The sequence below is a fragment of the Lissotriton vulgaris genome, chromosome 1_1, assembly GCF_964263255.1.
Source record: "Lissotriton vulgaris chromosome 1_1, aLisVul1.2, whole genome shotgun sequence".
Taxonomy (NCBI): domain Eukaryota; kingdom Metazoa; phylum Chordata; class Amphibia; order Caudata; family Salamandridae; genus Lissotriton; species Lissotriton vulgaris.
In genome coordinates, this window is record NC_141685.1 from 625,624,720 (window position 1) to 625,645,327 (window position 20,608).

Genomic DNA, 20,608 nt, shown 5'->3' on the forward strand with positions numbered 1-20,608 from the left:
CCTACAGAGGTCACAGCTGCCTTCAACGCACTAATAGAAAGGGCATATTTTTAGAACAAGGGTACCCCATAAAGCGAACCTGGGGTGAGAATGTACTTTTTGAAAAACAATGGTTCAGGGATGGCCTGATAAGGTCCTAAAGAGAGTATAACGTATGATTAATTAACACTGGGGAGCTGGAGATGTAGGTTCATATACAATCTTTTATTTAATTTCTTTTTTTATTCACAATTTTCATAATGTTTTCAGGTGCTCAAATGAGTGACAAGGTGCAGAACGTGACACAAGCTGTCGCATCTGGCTCAAAGAGTGTGGAAGTGGGCCATCCAGAGAAACATGTTTCTCATGGCGGAACACCTCCAGGCAAGGACAATCAGATAGCGGATCTGCTCAGCAGACACAGCCAGCAAGTGCACGAGTGGGAGATTCACCCCTCAGTGCTTCAACCATACTTCCAACAGTGGGGACTTCCAGAGATAGATCTGTTCGCCACAAAGGAAAACGCAAAATGCCGGTCCTTCGCCGCAAGGTTTCCACACCTGCAGTCTCGGGGCAATGCGATATGGATGAACTGGTCAGGCAAATTTGCCTACGCTTTTCCACCAGCACCGTTGATACCGCTGTTGGCACGCAAATTGCGCCAGCACTCCATGACGCTAATCCTACTTGCTCCAACATGGGCGGGGCAACCGTGGTACACCACGTTCATAGAACTTTCCGTGATACCTCATCAAAGACTACGACTAACACCCAGTCTCTTAACGCAGAGCCATGGAGACATTCAGCACCCAGATCCGCAGCAGCTGAACCTTGCAATCTGGCTCCTGAGGTCATAGAGTTCGGCTACCTCAACTTACTTCCTGACTGCAAGAACATTATCAAGGAGGCAAGAAAGCCTACAACAAGAGCTTGCTATGCGTCAAAGTGGAAACGCTTTTGTCATTTATTGTAACAACAACGACATAAACCCACTAGACGCGTCCATTCAAAATATCATATGCTATCTTTTGCACTTACACCGCTGCAATCTAGCCTATACGTCCAAACGGATACACCTAGCGGCCATAGCCGCTTACCTTCAAAACAGGCAGCACCTTTCATTGTTCAGAGTACCTGCAATTAAGGCATTCATGGAGGGCCTCAAACGAGTAATTCCCCCAAGACACCCACCTTCACCTGTCTGGAACCTAAACGTTGTTTTAACCAGACTCATGGGACCACCTTTTGAGCCATTACACTCCTGTGAGATACAATTTGTAACATGGAAGGTGGCTTTTCTTGTAGCCATTACTTCGCTTAGAAGAGTTAGCGAGCTGCAAGCCCTAACTATTCAAGAGCCATTCATTCAAATTCACGCAAATAGGGTTGTGCTTCGGACAAACCCTAAATTCATTCCCAAAGTGGTATCACACTTCCACATAAATCAAACAATAGAACTGCCAGTGTTCTTCCCAAATCCACAGACAGTACCTAAAAGAGCCCTGCACACACTGGATGTCAAGAGAGCTCTACTATATTACATAGACAGGACAAAAGATTTCAGGAAGACGAAACAGTTGTTTGTTGCCTTTTCACCACAGCACAAAGGTAACCCTATTTCAAAAAATGGTTTAGCTAGATGGATAGTTAACTGCATCAAAATATGTTACATTAAAGCTAAACGTACTTTAACAGTGCCCCCAAGAGCGCATTCCACACGCAAAATGGAGCATCCATGGCTTTCCTAGGGAATATTCCGCGAGAGGAAATATGTAGAGCAGCCACATGGACAACCATACATACATTTACCAAACATTACTGCGTAGATGTGCACTCCAAGCAGCAAGCAGCTGTAGGACAGGCTGTTCTCAAAACTCTTTTTCAGACTGCTGCAGCTGGCACGGGTAGCCACCGCTAAGGGAGAAATGCTATATATTCTATGCACAGATATGAATTCAGCAGCCCACATGCCTCGAACGGAATATGCTACTTACCAGTATGCATCTGTTCTTGGCATGTAGGGCTGCTGACATTCATATCGCCCACCCTCCTCGCCGGTGCCTGTCGCAGCTGTAGCATTCTTTCTTACTCTTACTCTCTTGCATGGACATCTCTTACTGTATCACACTCCACCTCTGCCACAATGGTGAAAAACAATCTGAGGATGGAGAGGATGCCCATGCGCACTGTAGTCCAGAGGAGGAGCCACCTATCTCGTGATACTTCGAAGACTCTTCCAGGACAACAATGTGCAATCATCCGGACCCAACACTAGGCGGCGATCTATGCACAGATATGAATGTCAGCAGCCCTACATGCCAAGAATAGATGCATACTAGTAAGTAGCATATTCCTTTCCTTATTGCGATTACTTCAACTTATCACATAAGTGAACTGTAGCACATTCAGTGCAACAACTCTAGATCACCTTTTTCTGGACAAATTGAGGCTGAATACTTGGGCCTTCTCCACATCGAATAGTCGATAACTCTGCCACATTCTTTTATTCCTCTCACCCCTTGAGAGTGGAAGCGAGTCTCAATCTGTTAGACACTGGAAGGGCTTTAAGTTTTTAGACTGATTGTTCCAAAGCCCACTGAATAGATCATTTATCTGTGTGTTTTTCTGGTGCAAAGAATGGGAAGGCTATGGAGAAGAAAGCCTTGATGAGGTTCTAGACCTCTGCATTAAGATCTGCTACGCACTGCCCAGGAAGTAGCCCCTGGAATGTCTGGAAGCCCATTCCACCTAGACCAACGCTGTTACCACTGCATCAGTGAAAGGGATGCCTGTCCTTGATATCTGCTAGGCAGTGACATGGGAGTCGGTGCCTACATTCACAAAGCACTGCTGCCATGAAAGGCAGATCCGGAGGGAAGGGCACAGTTCTGCTAGACATTCTGGTCTGAGCTCTCTCCACAGACCATCTACCTTGATGATGTACTCTTTTGTTAACTATTCTGAAGAGAGGAAACTGTGATTAGAAGTATCCATTAGAATAACAAGTTACTTACCTTTGGTAATGCTCTTTGTGGAGGCAACGTTACGCAACCATTATGTGGAGTGGTCTCTTCCTTTATAACATCTAAAAAATTGCCCAGTTAGTTCTTAGCACACTTACCAAACATTTTTTATGCTGTACGTCTGATGTCAAGGGAAGAGTAAAGACAAGAAATTGGCATCACAGCACAGTGGTACTTAGATGCTGGTCCACTCCATCACGTCTGAGGTGATGGAGTGTCTGCTTGGAGCCACACCCACCACCTGTCTGTAATACGGGAGCACTTCTACAAAATTCTCTGTGGTTAGGGCGCTTAGGTAGAGTACCCACTAGAAAGAGCAATACCAAAGGTAAGTAACTTATTCTTATTGCATGCAGCCATTACACAGGTTAGTAGCAGCCTGAACATGTATGCCCTCAGAATTACAACCAAAACTGAGCCCAGGGGCCGTTTCAGGAAGGGCCGTGCAGAGCCAATGCCTTGTTTATATGCACCTGTAATGTGTAATTGAATTAATTTAACCTGATATTTCTCCAACTTAGGCCTTCATTGTGGGATATTTACCACAGGTAGTAAATACCAACACCTAAGGGAGAGGCATTTATCACATGCAGTTACCTCTCATTACAAGTTATCATTGGAGACTTCCTGCAGAATCGTAATTTAACACTCTAAATTCCATGTTTAGCCTTTTATTTTGGGGCTTTGCTTCAAGGAAAAGGCAGGAATTTAGGCACGCTGTAATGTATCAGGGAAAAAAGGTGAGGTCGGAGTAAAAAACAACATATATTTGCACAAGCACTGGAATTTACTCTTTAACTCTTAATGAGGGACTTTTGCATTATTTTACACAGCATAGCTTAGGAAGAGGCAAACACTGACCACTGTTTCCAAGGTGTAGTGTTAGGTAATTAAGCTCTAGCTCGGATAAATATAGAGTTAAATGAATTCCCTTTATACACCGCCGGCACATCAAAACAGACGTTCAGTTTTGCCCTGAGCCAGTGCTTGCAGTCATTTATGATACGGCCCCTCAGGTGCAAGGCAACACCGACTTGTTGAAAAGCGCGCCTTCTCACTTCGACAGAAGAAGTGAGGCGGTAGATGTTGGGGGGCTGACCCCACAAGAAAGACAGGTACAAACAGTGTACCACTTTCAGGGTGCTAAAAGTGCTTAAGAAGCCCTGCCAAGCTCTCTATCTGTTTATAAATAAAGGTAATCGCTCCTCAGCCTCCCCTAATAGGCACAGAGAGGATTGTTAGTAACCATTCTAAAAAAAAAAGAATTCAGGGGTATATTCACAAGAACCTGTGATAATTACTACAAGAGTTGCGTAACAAAACTTTAAACATCGCGGAAAAATAACCCTGTGTCAACGTGGAATTCACAATGCGGTGGTAGCATGCGATAGACACCAGATAACACTGCAAATGTCTGCTTGAAAACCAACTCCACGCCTCCAAAATGCAGTACGCGAACGCAAAAAACAGGCGATGAGGCGAACCGCGGCACAAAAAGTAGCGAAAAACTGCCACAGCTCTGCAAACCCCACGCCTCTGGCAGGACAGTGCACCATAAAAGCCACAGAAACCAAAAAAACAGAAAGAAGTTAAAGCACGTAGGAACATGGATGCACCCTGACCCAGCGCAGAGGCCAACTCGAACCCCACATACTACCAGCAAGGAACAATTGGGCCTGGGAAGGACAAGGAGTAGAGGGAGAGGAAGACGGGGTGCAGGCCGCAGGAAAACAAGACCAGCGTCACGGAGGTGACAGAACACTACCAGCAACTGACTCGCAAGCAGACCACCTGGAATGCAGTCGGAGTGCTGAGGAGGCCAATCCAAGCGGCCAATAGGCGCCGGCATGACGTGACTACCGAAACCAGGCACCAACCAGCTGCCAACAGGAAAGCAGCAACGGCGGCAGGAGGTGGCAGTCCCGTGCCAACGGAGGAGCTGGAAGAAATCCAGGCCACAGTCATCAGTGTGGAGACGGTGCAAGGAGTAAGGAGTATGGACAAAGCTTGTGAGGACCTGACACGACATCAACAGGGAGTGCAATGAACAGGGACTGGGTGACGGGGGAGATGGGCACAATGGCATACATGCACAACTAGGTGTAGCACACTGTACACCCACAATCACCCAGGAGCATGTCCCAGATCCCCTTGGCACACTGCAGCACACACACATAGCACGAACAGCACACCCACATTGACGAAAATGTGGAACAACGTGCATAGCCGACACAGCAGAACAGAGGACACACTGGCTCCGCACATGCACAGAAACATGCCTACTACATGTGACAGAGCCGGAAACTGTGAAACGGAAAGGTACGCCTACGACCTCACATCCGTCACGTTGTCCAAATGTACACTGTCCCGCAGAAGTATCCAGCACCCCCAGTCACAATGTAAATTGCGATACAGCACGGGTACTCATAGTACGGGCCGCGGGCCTCCAGCGGCCCCGGCAAGCCTTCCCTGGTGGCCCGCGGACCGTGCAGACATGATCGTACCCGTGTTTTACCTTTTTTTTTTTTAAGAGTGTCAGCAAATACCCCGGCAGCGCGAGTCTGAGACTCTGCTGCTCTGTGGGGGCGGGGCAATTCCTGCCATAGTCAGAGTGGGGCTGCAGGGGCGCCAAGAGGTGAACAAAGCCTCATTAACATGTAAATGGTCTTTTAAAGACCTGTGAAGTGCTGGGGTGCGGCTGTGTGTGTGTGTGTGTGCCTGGAAGCTGTCTCAGCCCGGGCACACACAGGCAGGGTAAAATGAAGAGGGTGACAGAGGAAGAGGGAGGGAGGTAGAGGGAAGGAAAGGGAGGGAGACAGAGTCAGACAGAGGGAGAGCGAGGCAGAGCGAGGTAGAGCGAGGGAGACAGATGCAGACAGAGGGAGAGCAAGGGAGAGCGAAGGAGGCAGACAGAGGCAAAGCGATGGAGAGCGAGGGTGAGAGACAGAGGCAGAGCGAGGGAGGGAGACAGAGGGAGGGAGGCAGAGGCAGAGCGAGGGAGGGAGACAGAGGGAGAGCGAGGAGGGGGACAGAGGGAGAGCAAGGGAGGGAGACAGAGGCAGAGCAACGCAACGCAAGGGAGGGAGACCTAGGCAGAGCAAGGGAGGGAGACAGAGGCAGAGAGAGGGAGAGCGAGGGAGGGAGACAGAGGCAGAGTGAGGGAGAGCGAGGGAGGGAGACAGAGGCGAGGGAGGGAGACAGAGGCAGAGTGAGGGAGAGCGACAAAGAGCAAGGGAGAGCGAGGGAGGGAGACAGAGGTAGAGTGAAAGAGAGCGAGCAAGAGAGAGAGGGGGGAGAGGAGGGAGGGAGAGAGAGGGAGAGCGAGAGAGGCAGACAGAGGCAGAGCGAGGGAGAGCGAGGGAGGGAGACAGAGGGAGAGCGAGGGAGACAGAGGCAGAACGAGGGAGAGCGAGGCAGGGAGAGAGAGAGAGAGCGAGGGAGGCAGACAGAGTCAGAGCAAGGGAGGGAGACAGAGGCAGAGCGAGGGAGGGAGACAGAGGCAGAGCGAGGGAGGGAGACAGGCAGAGCAAGGGAGGGAGACAGAGGCAGACAGAGGGAGAGAGAGCGAGGGATGGAGACAGAGGCAGAGCGAGGGAGGGAGACAGGCAGAGAGAGGGAGAGCGAGGGAGGGAGACGGGGAGAGCGAGGGAGAGCAAGGGAGAGCGAGTGAGGCAGACAGGCTGAGCGAGGGAGGGAGACAGAGGCAGAGCGAGGGAGGGAGACATGCAGAGAGAAGGAGAGAGAGGGAGAGCAAGGCAGAGCAGGGAGGAAGACAGAGGCAGACCGAGAGAGCAAGAGAGGGAGAGAGGGAGAGCGAGGGAGGCAGACAGAGGGAGAGCGAGGCAGAGCGAGGGAGAGCAAGGGAGGGTGACAGAGGCAGAGAGGAGAGCGAGGCAGAGCGAGGGAGGAAGACAGAGGGAGAGCAAGGGAGGGAGAGTGACAGAGAATGAGGGAGAGTGATGGAGGCAGACAGGCAGAGCGAGAGAGGGAGGCAGAGGTAGAGCGAGGGAGGGAGACAGAGGCAGACAGAGGGAGAGCAAGGGAGGGAGAGCGAGTGAGGGAGACAGAGGCAGACAGAGGGAGAGCAAGGGAGAGCGAGGGAGGCAGACAGAGGAAGAGCGAGGGAGGGAGACAGGCAGACATAGGGAACGCGAGGGAGACAGAGGGAGAGCGAGGCAGATAGAGGGAGAGCGAGGGAGGGAGGGAGGGAGAGCGAGGGAGGGAGACAGAGCAAGGGAGGGAGACCTCAGAGTGAGGGAGGGGGAAGGAGAGAGAGGGAGACTGTGGGAAGGAGGGAGAGGGAAGGAGGGAGAGGGAGACAGAGGGAAGGAGGGAGAGGGAAGGAGAGAGTGATAGGGAAATAGAGTGAGGGATAGGGAAACAGAGTGAGGGAGAGGGAAACAGGGAGAGGGAAACAGAGAGAGGGGGACAGAGAGAGAGTGAGGCAGTCAGAGTGAGTGTGAGAGAGGGAGACAGAGAGACAGATGGAGAGAGAGGTAGAGAGAGGGAGGGAGACAGAGGCAGAGTGAGGGAGACAGAGGGTGGAAGAGGGAGAGCGAGGGAGGGAGACAGAGGCAAACATAGGGAAAGCGAGGGAGAGCGAGGGAGGCAGAGGGAGAGTGAGGCAGAGCGAGAGAGAGCAAGGGAGGGAGACAGAGGCAGACAGATGGAGAGCGAGGGAGGGAGACAGAGGCAGACAGAGGGAGGGAGCGAGGGAGGGAGACCTCAGAGAGAGGGAGGGGGAAGGAGAGCGAGGGAGACTGTGGGAAGGAGGGAGAGGGAAGGAGAGAGAGGGAAACAGAGGGAAGGAAGGAGAGAGAGGGAGAGGGAAATAGAGTGAGGGTGAGGGAAACAGTGAGGGAGAGGGAAACAGTGAGGGAGAGGGAAACAGCGAGAGGGAAAGGGAAACAGACAGAGAGAGGGAGACAGAGAGAGAGTGAGACAGTCAGAGTGAGTGAGACAGAGGGATAGAGACAGTCAGAGTGAGTGATAGAGGGGGAGAGAGGGAGTGAGACAGTCAGAGTGAGTGAGACAGATGGAGACAGAGGGAGAGAAAGGTAGAGAGGGAGAGAGAGAAGGAGGGAAACAGAAAGAGAGAGAGAAACAGAGAAAGAACGAGAGAGAGAGAGAGAGAGAGAGAGAGAGAGAGAGAGAGAGAGAGAGAGAGAGATGTGTGTATGCCGGGTCTGGTGGCTCAGTGGACAAAGGCGTCCACTGTAGGGACCTGTGATCAACCGCATGGTCACAGTTTTTTTTGTTGCTCTAGCCCCGCCCCCACCGGTGCGGCCCTCAGACACAAACCACACTGTAAATTTGGCCCCCGAGAGAAAGTTTGTGAGTACCCATGCTATACAGTCTGCATGCAAAGAAGCACAATGCGCAAACATACATGACAACACAAAGCCAACATGCACCTCCTCTTCACATCACCGAGGGGCACACAACCCCTTCAGCAGAACACAGAATACAAAACATCAGTGATGCTGGAGAGGACCACCACCCGTCGACACCGACGCCCTGCAACAGCCCATGGATATCTCATGCAACCTCCCACCGGGACCCGGCCAATGAAGCCACAAAGGAGGGAACCCCGAGCCTGCAACAGACCACACAGCAGGAGGCACCCGCAAGCAAAGCTGGCTCACGACACCTTACCCACCCACACATTGAATCCCAAAGCCATATGTCAGCATGCCAAAAAAGAGGTTGCCCAACAGGTGTGGGTGGGGCCCAACCCATGGAATGCAAACCAGGACACATACATATGTCTATCACCCCTCAGGGCCCACCCACACCCCACTAAGGAGACCCACACTGCCATAGAGACACATGCAGATGCACATTCACAGTACAGAACCACTCCCAGGTGTGCCCAAATAGCAGTCACACACACATGTTGGCTCTGCGTATGACGTACCTGGCCACTCCCTTTACGAGTGGGTGACAACAAAGCTACATGTCCAAGCTCGAACCCGCTGCCTGCGGTGACATGTCTGTATCCGATGTACACAGCACAATGTAATGTCGTAGGGCCCAGGGCCCCCATGCATACAAAAAGACCATAGGGACACACAAAGATATTATGTTGAACTGGCTATGGGCACATGCGCTCGGCCCCTTTATTGGCAGGACCAGATGTACAGTGATGCCTGTGATGGATGTGTGTGGGGTGAGTGTAAGCCAGTCTGCATGGTTTGCCTGGTGCTGTCAACCACCTGAACATCGGACACCAATGCAACAGAAACAGAAAACACATGCATAACAGAGTCAACTGCTGAGCAACATGGAGTGAGCCGCAGAATGTCCAGAGGACAGCCAACATGCAAACAGAAGTGTCCGTGAGTTGCAGCGCACTGGGGTTGGGACACTAGAGATGAGTGCGCTCATGTGAAGAGAAAGTCTTGGATTGTCTCTTATATATTCATGATGCAGATGCAACGGGGTGTGTGAAACCTGCATCATCTTCCCCATCCACGTCTCAGGGACCCCACACTGTTAGAGTCGACATGGCTCCGCAACCGCTCCACAGCACAAAACACAATCAGCAAAGGACCATGGTCTGCGGTGCACTGAGTCACTGGCACCAGGAGTGCTGAGCAGGGTATCAGTCCGATGATGGCATCCACACCAGATCTGAGCAACTCCGTTAGTCTGTCAGGATCACCGTTTCGACTCTTGCAGATGGCGCTTGGAGGTGGTCCTTGCGGTGGTGGAGTGTGCTTCCTGTGGTGATGCGTCGTCCAGGCCGGCCTGGACTTACTTTGGTGTGTGAGCCGTGGTGGGACGCATTTGGCCCCGGAGGCTGCGTACAGAGAATGGCCACAGAGAAATGGCGTTGATGACCCCAAGGCCTATGCTTCAGGGCCATCCAATCTCCCCGGAGAAGGGGTAACAGACTTGACCAGCACAGAGTTAGTGGCCCCGGATGCACAGTGGCCGGCACAGGCACCCAGCCGCGCGACAGTGACTTGTGGTGCAGTACGATGGGCCATGCGGCCTGAGCGGGTCACCATCAATGTCCTAGGTGTATGTTGCTGAGGGTTGCGGGGGACAGTGGAAGGTGTCCTTTAGGGCAAGACGCCTAAAAGTTTGATTTTTTTCAGGAAGCAGCAGATGGAGGATTGGAATACGACAGCCTCGTTTCCACCACCAATCCGGTCTCAACTACATGAGGAATAAAACTGCCCCCTAGTCCATAGGCTCGTTCGCCACTAAGTTCGATCAGAGAGTGTCTATGAATGTCGGCAAACAGACTTAGTGGAACCGGTGCCGATAGGAGATGCAGTCTGCGATGATGCCGGTACACTGATATGAACTCAGCCATTGCAAAATCATGGCTCTGTGACCTACTTGACCGCATTGTAGGCCGGAGGCAGCGGTCAGCAGTGGCCCACAGCCATGTGTCGTTGGCTCATGATGCACAGTGCTAGTGACACCAGGGCAGTTGTCGGTAGTGTACAAACACCTCCATATCGATGTTCCTTTACTCTCTGCCAAGATGCAAGGCGTCATCCACTTACGCCTCTCCTTGCGTCCAATAGAGTGTTATATGCCTTTGCATACTCGATGTTCAGTTCCAAATCTGTGACCTATTCGAGCGCAGACTAGGCCTTGAGCAGTGTAGGCTGGAAGGAGCGGTCAGCACGGGCCATTCACTGAGTGTCGCCGGCATAGGTTGGTGGCCCCACCGGCCTGCGTAGTTCAGGTTCAGTGGCACCACATGTTCGGTCACCTCCGTGACTCTCAGCCGGCTTTAGTCTGGACTGAGCTGCATCTTCCTCATACTCCTCTCTGTGAGACCACTGGTGTGGACTCTGCCATTTGTGATTCACGACTAGCTGCTGGATGTGAGATTTACTGGTCCGCAGGGTAGTCCTGGTCCCTCATCAACGTGTCTCTGGCTAGCGTTGAACAGGGTTTGTGGCAGCGCGTGTCGCCGGCTGGCATTGAACAGGGTTTGTGACAGCACGTGTCACTGGCTGGCATTGAACAGGGTTTGTGGCAGCACGTGTCACAAGTAGCCCATATGGAGCTATGCCTCACTGATCGGGGGTGTCTGGTGCTGTGGCCGCTGTCCCGGATTTGGGATCACTGCCATTCATGAGCCAGGACACAGATTCACATATGGGGCCTACTGGGCCGCAGAGGACGCCGGTGGAATATGTAAATGAGGAAGGAGTAATGTAGGCCTGCATCGGGGGGCAGCGATGATCTGTGAGGCTGGCAGGGTCGCGGGCCTCGGGCTTGGAGCTTACGCAGGCACATGGTGGGCCCTCCTTGACACACGCCGGTGTCGACTGGTGATCATTGTGGCCTGGCTGCGCAGGGTCAGGTCTGACGGGTTCGTGGTCCAGTGGGCCGGGGTACGGCAGGCGCACAGGATCGCAGGCAACTCCGGTAACGAGGACGAAGTCGGCATTGTAGCGGGGTGGGAGGCGCCACCCTTGCGGAGATGTTGGGATTTCCAGAAGATGACCAAGTCCATGGCTACGTGCTTTTTTTCACACCCCTACGCTGGCCTGGCATACGCCGGGCCATCCCAATCTGCTCATGCTTACTGGGTTGGGGGGGGGGGGCGGGCCTAACAGGCAACATTTCCATGAGGACCCCCACTGCCTGGGGTGACATGGTCGCCTCCACTGTCCACTGCACTCCATATACCAGAGGTGTATATCGCTGTGGATATGGGTGTGTTCTGCATACTGCGGTCTGACCGGCAAATCACTGCAGCTCTTGGCATTGTGTACTTTCCCAATCATGGTTCTACTGCATCCTTCACACATGCCTGGTAGCCACCTCTCCCCACATTAGGCTATTGTGTGGCTGAGGTGCCATGCTATTGATTGGTCCTGTTCACGGCTTGCCCAGGATACCATTGTAAGTTGTTCTATCGTAACTGGTGGGTGGGCAGGTTGTTGGGCATGTTGGTTGTGATGTTGTGACGTGTCGTGTGCATTGCAAGAGTTGTGGATTGCATGGTTGTGGGGTTGAGGTGAGTGGGGTATTAATTTGGCACTTGGCAAGGGGCTGTGCATTTCCCTTGGTGCCATCCTGGGAACGCTGGATGCTGATGGGCTGTCGGGGGGTGAAGTGATCATGCACACTGGATGTGTATTTGGAGGCGACATTGGTGAAGGTCCCACGGTGTTCTGACGTTGCCTGCACATTGATGTGTGACATGTGCTTCCTGTTGCGCTGATTGTGTGCTGTGTCACCGGGGGGCAGGGTTGGGACATGTGTGCAGTAGATTGCCACCTACACCTGCATGCATCCGGCAATGGCGCATGGTCCTTGCTTGGTCTCCAGCTGTTCCTGCAAATTGTGTTGTACGTATGTTAACTGGGGTGCCAGGGGGATGGTGATGTCCAGGACAGGTGTGGGCACTTGGATGTGGCTGGCTGTGAGACTCCGCTGACTCTGGCGGGTGTTGGTTGGGGTGTACCAGGGTCCAACATGTGCAGCACAGCCAGCAGCTTAGTGTGGGGAGGGAGGTTGGTTGTCCGCTGTGTTGGTGCCTTAGGCCTGTTGGGCGATGATGGGCAGTCTGCGTAGGATTGTTGTCCCTTTCACCTGTAGTGGACAGTGACATTGTCAGGTGTTGGACCTGTGAGGCATGTGCATTTCGTGGGGGCCGCTGTCTTTGTCTGCGCTGCCTCTGTGGTGGTCCGGGGTAGAGTGGGGGTTGTGGCCCTCTTGGGTGTCCGGGCTGCATGATGAGTGGCTCCATGGCATCTGTTGCCCTTCCGATGACGCACTTGGCTGCTCTCCTTTTGTGGTGCAGACTGCCGTCCAACTTTATACCAGGTCAGAGCAGGTGTTAATTTCATGCTGCTAACGAGCCTTATCGCTTGTTTTGTGTTCTTATCGCAGTACTGACTGGTCGTTGTGAATGTTGAGGTGTCGTGTTTTCGCATATTTTTCCTCGGGAACGCCTACTCTGCATCTCATTAGCGATAGTTGTGGTGGTCCTCTGTGGCGATGTTTTTTGCGGCTGCTTTCATGGGTAAACTGGTGCTGTGGGCTGTTTGCACCAGCTTGTGAATGGGGTAGTACATTTATCACGACTTTGGCTGCGATAAAGTGCCATTCATTTGGTGATAGCTACTTGTGAATATACCCCTCAGTCTCGTAGGTTGTGTTTATACGGATTGCGTGATATTATGCTTTCTAAACATTTTTTCTAATCTTTTTCTGTGTTTTTCAGGTCAATACAGCTTCAGCTCGCCTCGGAATCCCGGTTTCTTGCATTTTGCCAGTTAAAAATTATTCATCTGAGTTGGAGCTTGAATGCAACAATGACATCTTGATACTAAATGTTCTTCAACAGATTATGCGCTTTGCAGACAATTATTTTGATAACATTCCTGTCGAGAGAGTGGATTCCAGTTCAGGCAGTGCAATTGTCTAATATTTGTGCTGAATCTTTGTGATGTCATTACAAACCTCGCATTAACTACACCGCCGCAGATTCTCACCTTGTGCGACGTTTGACAAATGAAGTACATGGGATGTTTGTTGTTGTCTTTATTTGAATCAAAAACAACTTAAAAAACATTAGTGCGGAAATTAACTGTGTGCTGGATAGCTTGAAGGGCAGTTCGATTGTGAAATGCATATAGTGCCACAATATAGGGCTCAGTGGCATTACTCATCGAGAGCTCTGGAACCTACTCACTTTTCATACTACTTCGAAGGATTGTGGGAAGACAAGGTATCAGCAGGCAAAGCAACACTATATACAATATTCAATATACATTTCATTAATTTTAGTAATATCAATATGAATAATTACATTTAATTGTAGCTCAGCAATATGGTTTGCTTTTCTCACCCCCATTAACTATTGATAATTCTTACACTGTGCTTTGTAATCAGCATTTACCACAGCATTCAGCATGATGCAATGGTTCCACGTTATAAAGTACTCCCATTCAGGGCCAGGGGCTGGTGGGGCAATGTCTCTGTTTAAAAAATATATATTATTTTTTGTTTTTAAATACTTTTATGTATGTTTTTTTTAACTTTTTTAGAAGAGCTTAGCAGCACACAACACATTTCAACGGGCACTGCTTTGGCAGCCATATTTGAATGATTCTTTTTTTCATTCATTAACGTTCCAAAATAGCCAATGTGTTACTGTGGACATGCTGTCCATCTTCAACTTCAAAGAATGAGAACGAAGTAAAAGAAAACATTTTCTAGCAATCACAGATCGTCGACATCATGCTGTAAAATGCACCAGCCATCTTGGAGTACATACATTTACATCTAGTTTCATTATTGCGGAAATGAACTGTGTGCCGGATAGCTTGAAGGGCAGTTCGATTGTGAATTGCATATAGTGCCACACTATATGGCTCAGTGGCATTCCTCATTGAGAGCACTGGAACCTACACACTTTTCATACTACTTCAATTGATTGTGGGAAGGCAAGGTATCAGCAGGCAAAGCAACACTATATCCAATATACAATATACATGTCATTAATTTTAATAATATCAATATGAATAATTACATTTAATTGTAGCTCAGCAATATGGTTTGTTTTCTAACCCCCATTAAATATTGATAGTCCTTACACTGTGCTTAGTAATCAGCAGTATCTTATGTGCTTTGAACATGACCAGCAGTGTTTGTTATGCTTGCACAAAAATAATCACACTTTTTCATAAATGTCTTACCTTGTTTCATATTGTCTTTTGTAATGGATTTTGATTGCTAACATTAAACTTGAAAATAGTTTAAAAAGCAAGCCCTATTTTATTGTCCTAATATTGTTTGTATATTGGTTGTAGGCGGACATATTTTTAGGTCTACATTTGAGACTGCTTTACCTGTGTTGTCAGACTATTAGACATCAGACTATTAGACAGAGACGCTTTGGGCCGGCAGTCTTCTTCAGTTGGTTAGTAAAATTGTCATTCACATTTTCCTTACTCCTACCACAGCATTCAGCATGATGCAATGGTTCCACGTTATAAAGTAGTCCCATTCAGGGCCAGGGGCTGGTGGGGCAATGTCTCTGTTTAAATAATATATATTACTTTTTGTTTTTAAATACTTTTATATAAGGGTTTTTTTATTTTTTCTAGAAGAGTGGAATCAGGCTCACGGACAGTTGAAAGACCTAGTGTTGGTAACCGGTCGTGCATACAACTCTCTGCATTGGTGGAATCCACACTACCTTTGCAAGGGACGACCGTTCCAGGAGCCTGTGCCACAGATCATTCTGACAACGGACGCATCTCTCCAGGGTTGGGGAGCTCATGTACTCCGCTACACAGTGCAGGGACTATGGACAACGCAGCAAAAGAAGATGCACATCGACCTTCTAGAGCTGATGGCTATCTTCATGGCAATGAAAGCATTCAAGGTACATCTGTGCAACAAGGTCATGTTGATCCGGACGGACAACATGACAGCCATGTACTACATTCAGAAACAGGGAGGAACACACTCTCCACAGTTGTCTCATCTGACTCCGAGCATGTGGAAGTGGGACATTCAGAGGGACATCTTCCTCATGGCGGAACACCTCCCAGGCAAGGACAATCAGATGGCGGACCTGCTCAGCAGGTACAGCCACCAAATGCACGAGTGGGAGATACATCCATCAGTACTCCACCCGTACTTCCAGCAGTGGGGTCATCCAGACATAGACCTGTTCGCCACAAAGGAGAACGCCAAATGCCGAAGCTTTGCCGCCAGGTTCCCACACCCACAGTCGCAGGGCAATGCGATATGGACGAACTGGTCAGGCAGATTTGCGTATGCTTTTCCCCCAGCACCTCTAATACCGCTGGTGGCACGCAAGCTGAAGCAACACTCAATGACGCTCATCCTGGTTGCTCCAACGTGGGCACGCCAACCAAGGTACACCACGTTTCTTGAACTATCTGTGGTACCGCATCAAAGGCTGCACCTCACACCCAGGCTTTTGACGCAGAGCCATGGCGACATTCAGCACCCAGATCCGCATCAGCTCAACCTGGCGATCTGGCTCCTGAGGTCTTAGAATTTGGCTACCTGAATTGGCCTCCAGACTGTATGGATATCATAAGGGAGGCAAGAAAGCCCACCACCAGAGCATGCTATGCGGCGAAATGGAAGCGGTTTGTAATTTATTGTGCTGACCACAACATCAACCCGCTAGACGCGTCTACTCACAACATCATTTGTTATCTGTTACATCTATACAAATGCAATCTGGCCTATGCTTCCATTCATATACATTTGTCCGCAATAGCAGCTTATCTACAAAACAGGCAGCATCTCTCACTTTTCAGAGTGCCTGCCATTAAAGCTTTTCTGGAAGGACTCAAACGAGTCATTCCTCCCCGTACCCCGCCAGCTCCTGAATGGAACCTAAATGTGGCCCTCACCAGACTGATGGGTCCACCTTTTGAGCCTCTACATTCCTGCGAGATTCAGTTCTTGACATGGAAAGTGGCTTTCCTGATAGCGATTACATCACTGAGACGCGTTAGTGAACTCCAGGCACTAACTATCCAAGAGCCATTTATACAAATTCACTCCAACAGGGTAGTGCTTCGCACTAACCCTAAATTTCTTCCTAAGGTAGTTTCACAGTTCCATATCAATCAGACTATTGAACTGCCTGTGTTCTTCCAAAATCCTGAGTCAGTGGCCTAGAGGATGCTCCACACACTAGACGTCAAGAGAGCTTTAATGTACTACATTGATAGGACCAAGGATTTTCGGAAAACGAAACAACTGTTTGTTGCCTTTTCGCCACAACACAAAGGCAACCCCATTTCCAAAGCAGGTATAGCCAGGTGGATTGTTAAGTGCATTCAAATTTGCTATGAAAAAGCCAAGCGCACTTTAACGGTCCCCGACGGGCCCACTCCACCCGAAAGTTGGGGGCCTCCATGGCTTTCCTTGGAAATATTCCTTTAGAAGACATATGTAGAGCAGCCACATGGTCTACCACACACACATTTACAAAACACTACTGTGTAGATGTGCACTCCAAACAGCAGGCAGCTGTAGGGCAGGCTGTTCTAAAAACACTTTTTCAGACTGCTGCAGCTGGCACAGGCGGCCGCCGCTAATGGAGGGACTGCTATGTATTCTATGCACAGATATGAATTCAGCAGCCCACATGCCTCGAACCGAATATGCTACTTACCAGTATGCATCTGTTCTTGGCATGTAGGGCTGCTGACATTCATATCGCCCGCCCTCCTCCCTGGCGCCAGTAGCGGCTGCAGCACTCCAAATTACTCTTAGCATGGTCATCACTCACGGTGTTACACTCCATCTTTGCCGCAATGGCTAAAAACAATCTGGGGATGGAGTCGATGCCCATGCGCACTGTAGTCCAGGGGGGAGCCACCTATCTCGTGATACTTCGAAGACTCTTCCAGGACAACAATGTGCGATCATCCGGACCCAACACTAGGCGGCGATCTATGCACAGATATGAATGTCAGCAGCCCTACATGCCAAGAACAGATGCATACTGGTAAGTAGCATATTCGTTAGCAGCACACAACACATTTTAACAGGCACTGCTGTGGCAGCTATATTTGAATGATTTGAATGATTCTTTTTTTCATTCTTTAACGTTCCAAAATAGCAAACGTGTTACTGTGGACATACCGTCCATCTTCAACATTAAAGAATGAGAACGAAGTAAAAGAAAACATTTTCTAGCAATCAAAGATCGTCGACAACATGCTGTAAAATGCACCAGCCATCTTGGAGTGCATATATTTACATCTAGTTTCATTGTCATTGTGAACTTTGCTTAGAGTGTTAAAAATTTCTATTAAATGCTATCAGTTAACCCACTACCACTTACAAACGTATACCGATGGGAAACACTCTCTGTGTCTGTTACATCTGTACACTTCTCTGCAAAGGATAATTGTGCCATAGAAATTATTCTCAATCTCAACGAACAAACATAACAATTATAAAGGCATGTTTATTTTATTGCAGATTAGATTTAGCTTTTATGCATATACTTCTAAGTGCTTCAATGCCTTTTTTCCTCTCCTCATCTCTACTATATCATTTTAGAAACCAAGTTGTTTTCTCTTTCATAATAGGTGGCTCACTAGCACACCTGCTGAACAAAAGTCTGCATTCTTCAGCGCCACCATCGGCACTATTCTTCACCATTATACGTAGGCACTGGTGCAGCTTGGCTTGTCAACAGCACAACACGCTCCTTTAATAACGGGGCATTTTTCTTGAACAGTTTTTCAGATGAAAGTGAAACTGAGGGGACACAGAAGGACCCCAATCCAAATACCTTTCCGATATAGGATACCTCTACACTTATACGAACAAGGTTATTTATGCACATTTTCCCCGCCATTGACCATGATTTATAATTTGACGGTCGAGCCATCCTCCACTGCCAGGGCAATGGAGTAACTTACTCCATCACCCGAGCGGAGTTCCCGACCGCCAAATTATGAAATGTCTGCTAGCCCACTGGACATTTCAACCATTCACAGGAACAGCCATCAAGACAGTTCTTGTGAATGCATTGGAACTTTGCAGTACTGCTCCGTCAAACATGATGAAGCTGTACAGCAGTTTCCATATATTATTTTATTATCAAAAACAAAATCAGAAAATAGGTTTTTGGATTTGAAAAACAAAAAAAACAATGCCACATTCACCATGGGATTCATCTTCCTTGGCAAGGGAGGACATTTTATTTGTTTTTAACTGCCCTTTACTGCCAGGGCTTTCGTGGTGTGACAGGCAGTAAAAAACAGCTATATATAAACTTACCCAATTGGGTGGCCAACACATAGCCAATTCTTCGACGACCCTTACCTTGTCGGGCCATCAGAGAAGTATGCCCAAATCAGCGATGAAGTAGTCTTTGCCTTTGCCAAACTATGGTCCATCCACTTATAAATTCTGTGGCAGTGTTTCCAACGGGAGTATGGTGACCTAATATATAAATCGGGCCCATAGTCTTAGATGCATACCCATATTATATATGACAGATTAAATTAAAAACATAGGATACCACTGTTATTGGGCATGTATGTGTATAGCATTGGTCTTCAAACCTCTTAGTTCCTCTACCCTTATGTAGAAAAAAAATAATAATAATCGCCCCAACAATGTTTAACAATAATTCTGTTAAATGGCCAATGTTTAAACATTTTTTAACATTGCAAGTAATTTCTGTCCATTTTTACACATACTCCCAGTCAAAATATGCATATCAAAATTTGGTAATGATGGCCCATTACACAGTGGCCTACTTGCCGCTCATTTTTTATCACTTAAAACAAAGCATGATGCTTCTCTTGATCAGCCTGGCGCCCCCCAGAGTCACTTAAGGCCCACCTAGGGAGGCTCGCCCACCAGGTTGAAGACCTCTTTTGAATAGGGTACACATTGATAGATCCGCCTTTTACTATATTGCAAAGATTGATTATCAGTAACCTTTGCAGTGTAGGTGTGTCACTCCTCCTGGGAGCAAGCAAGTGCTGAGGAGTTATTCTCAAACACTGGGATAAGGCCGTTAGTAATTATGTTTTCCAGTCCCATTATGGAGTGTCTTATTACACACAGTGCTTTAAACATTCATTTTATAGTTTGATCATGTGTGAGAGTGCAATGTCATTGGAATTATGTCCTTACTGTGGATGAAGGTTCACACAATTGAATAAACTCATCTCTAAATCTAGGTGCATTATTCTCTCCACAAATTCAGCATGTTGCCCCTATTTTTAACCCTTGTGAGTAATATAGAAATTAGTATACCCTTTCTCTTGTCAGAATAGTTTATTAAATTTTATATTGACAAACCGACAATTTAAAAATAGTACAATGAGAGTACCCAATAAGAAGATATGGAAATTATCAACAGCAATTACATTTTAACAGGTACAATATAATATAATATAGTGTTACAGAAAATTGAAAAGGGAGGGAGAAGAAGCAATTCTACATATGTTATTAATAATCATTAAAATAGAAATACTATCAAATAGAAACTATGCAGTAATATCGATAAATAATTTACTTATAGAAAAATACATTTTAAGAAGATAGATCATTATCAACAGGTTTCCAAAATAAATGATAAGAATTACAATTATGATTAACACCATTCAAGGATAAATGGGCTCCTCTTCTAGTAAAAATAACCCATGACCACCAAACATGAACAGATAATATTGAAACATTTTTCCAACATGAGGTAATGGATTTTAAAGCTGCTGAAAACAGGAAATTAAAAAGCTTTCCTTCTAAGTCAATACATTTTTGAGAAAGAATGACAGATTTACAAATTAGCAAATTAAATGATAAACCATGAATATTAAGTATTTTTTTATAACAATATAAAAGGACATTCAAAAAGCATGTTTTAACGAACCAGTATGCAAATTACAATGCCAACACTTTGACGTCAGAAGGAGTTTAGCTTGAAACAATCTCAGTGGAGACCATAGACAAATATATAAAATATATGAATTTGTTTGATAAAGCAAAACAGGTAAATATCCTAAAATATCATTAAGCCAAATAGTTTTCCATGTTTTGCGAGATAATGATAGAGAAAGCTCATTATTCCAAAATGTGGAAAGCACATTAATGTTGTT

General features: G+C 48.0%; 1 protein-coding gene across 3 annotated transcripts in view; it reads left to right on the top strand.

Moving 5' to 3' along the window:
* The window catches only part of LOC147747586 (interferon-induced protein 44-like), a 255,059-nt gene extending 240,305 nt beyond the window's left edge, over positions 1-14,754 (top strand). For 2 of the 3 annotated variants that reach the window (XM_086954229.1, XM_086954232.1), the window contains exon 8: positions 13,207-14,754. In XM_086954229.1, coding sequence (XP_086810355.1) covers positions 13,207-13,410 — 204 coding nt within the window. In that variant the 3' untranslated portion in view covers positions 13,411-14,754. The remainder of the gene's footprint in view (positions 1-13,206) is intronic. The other variant, XR_015308305.1, reaches the window with a different exon arrangement.
* The last annotated feature ends 5,854 nt before the right edge of the window (positions 14,755-20,608 follow it).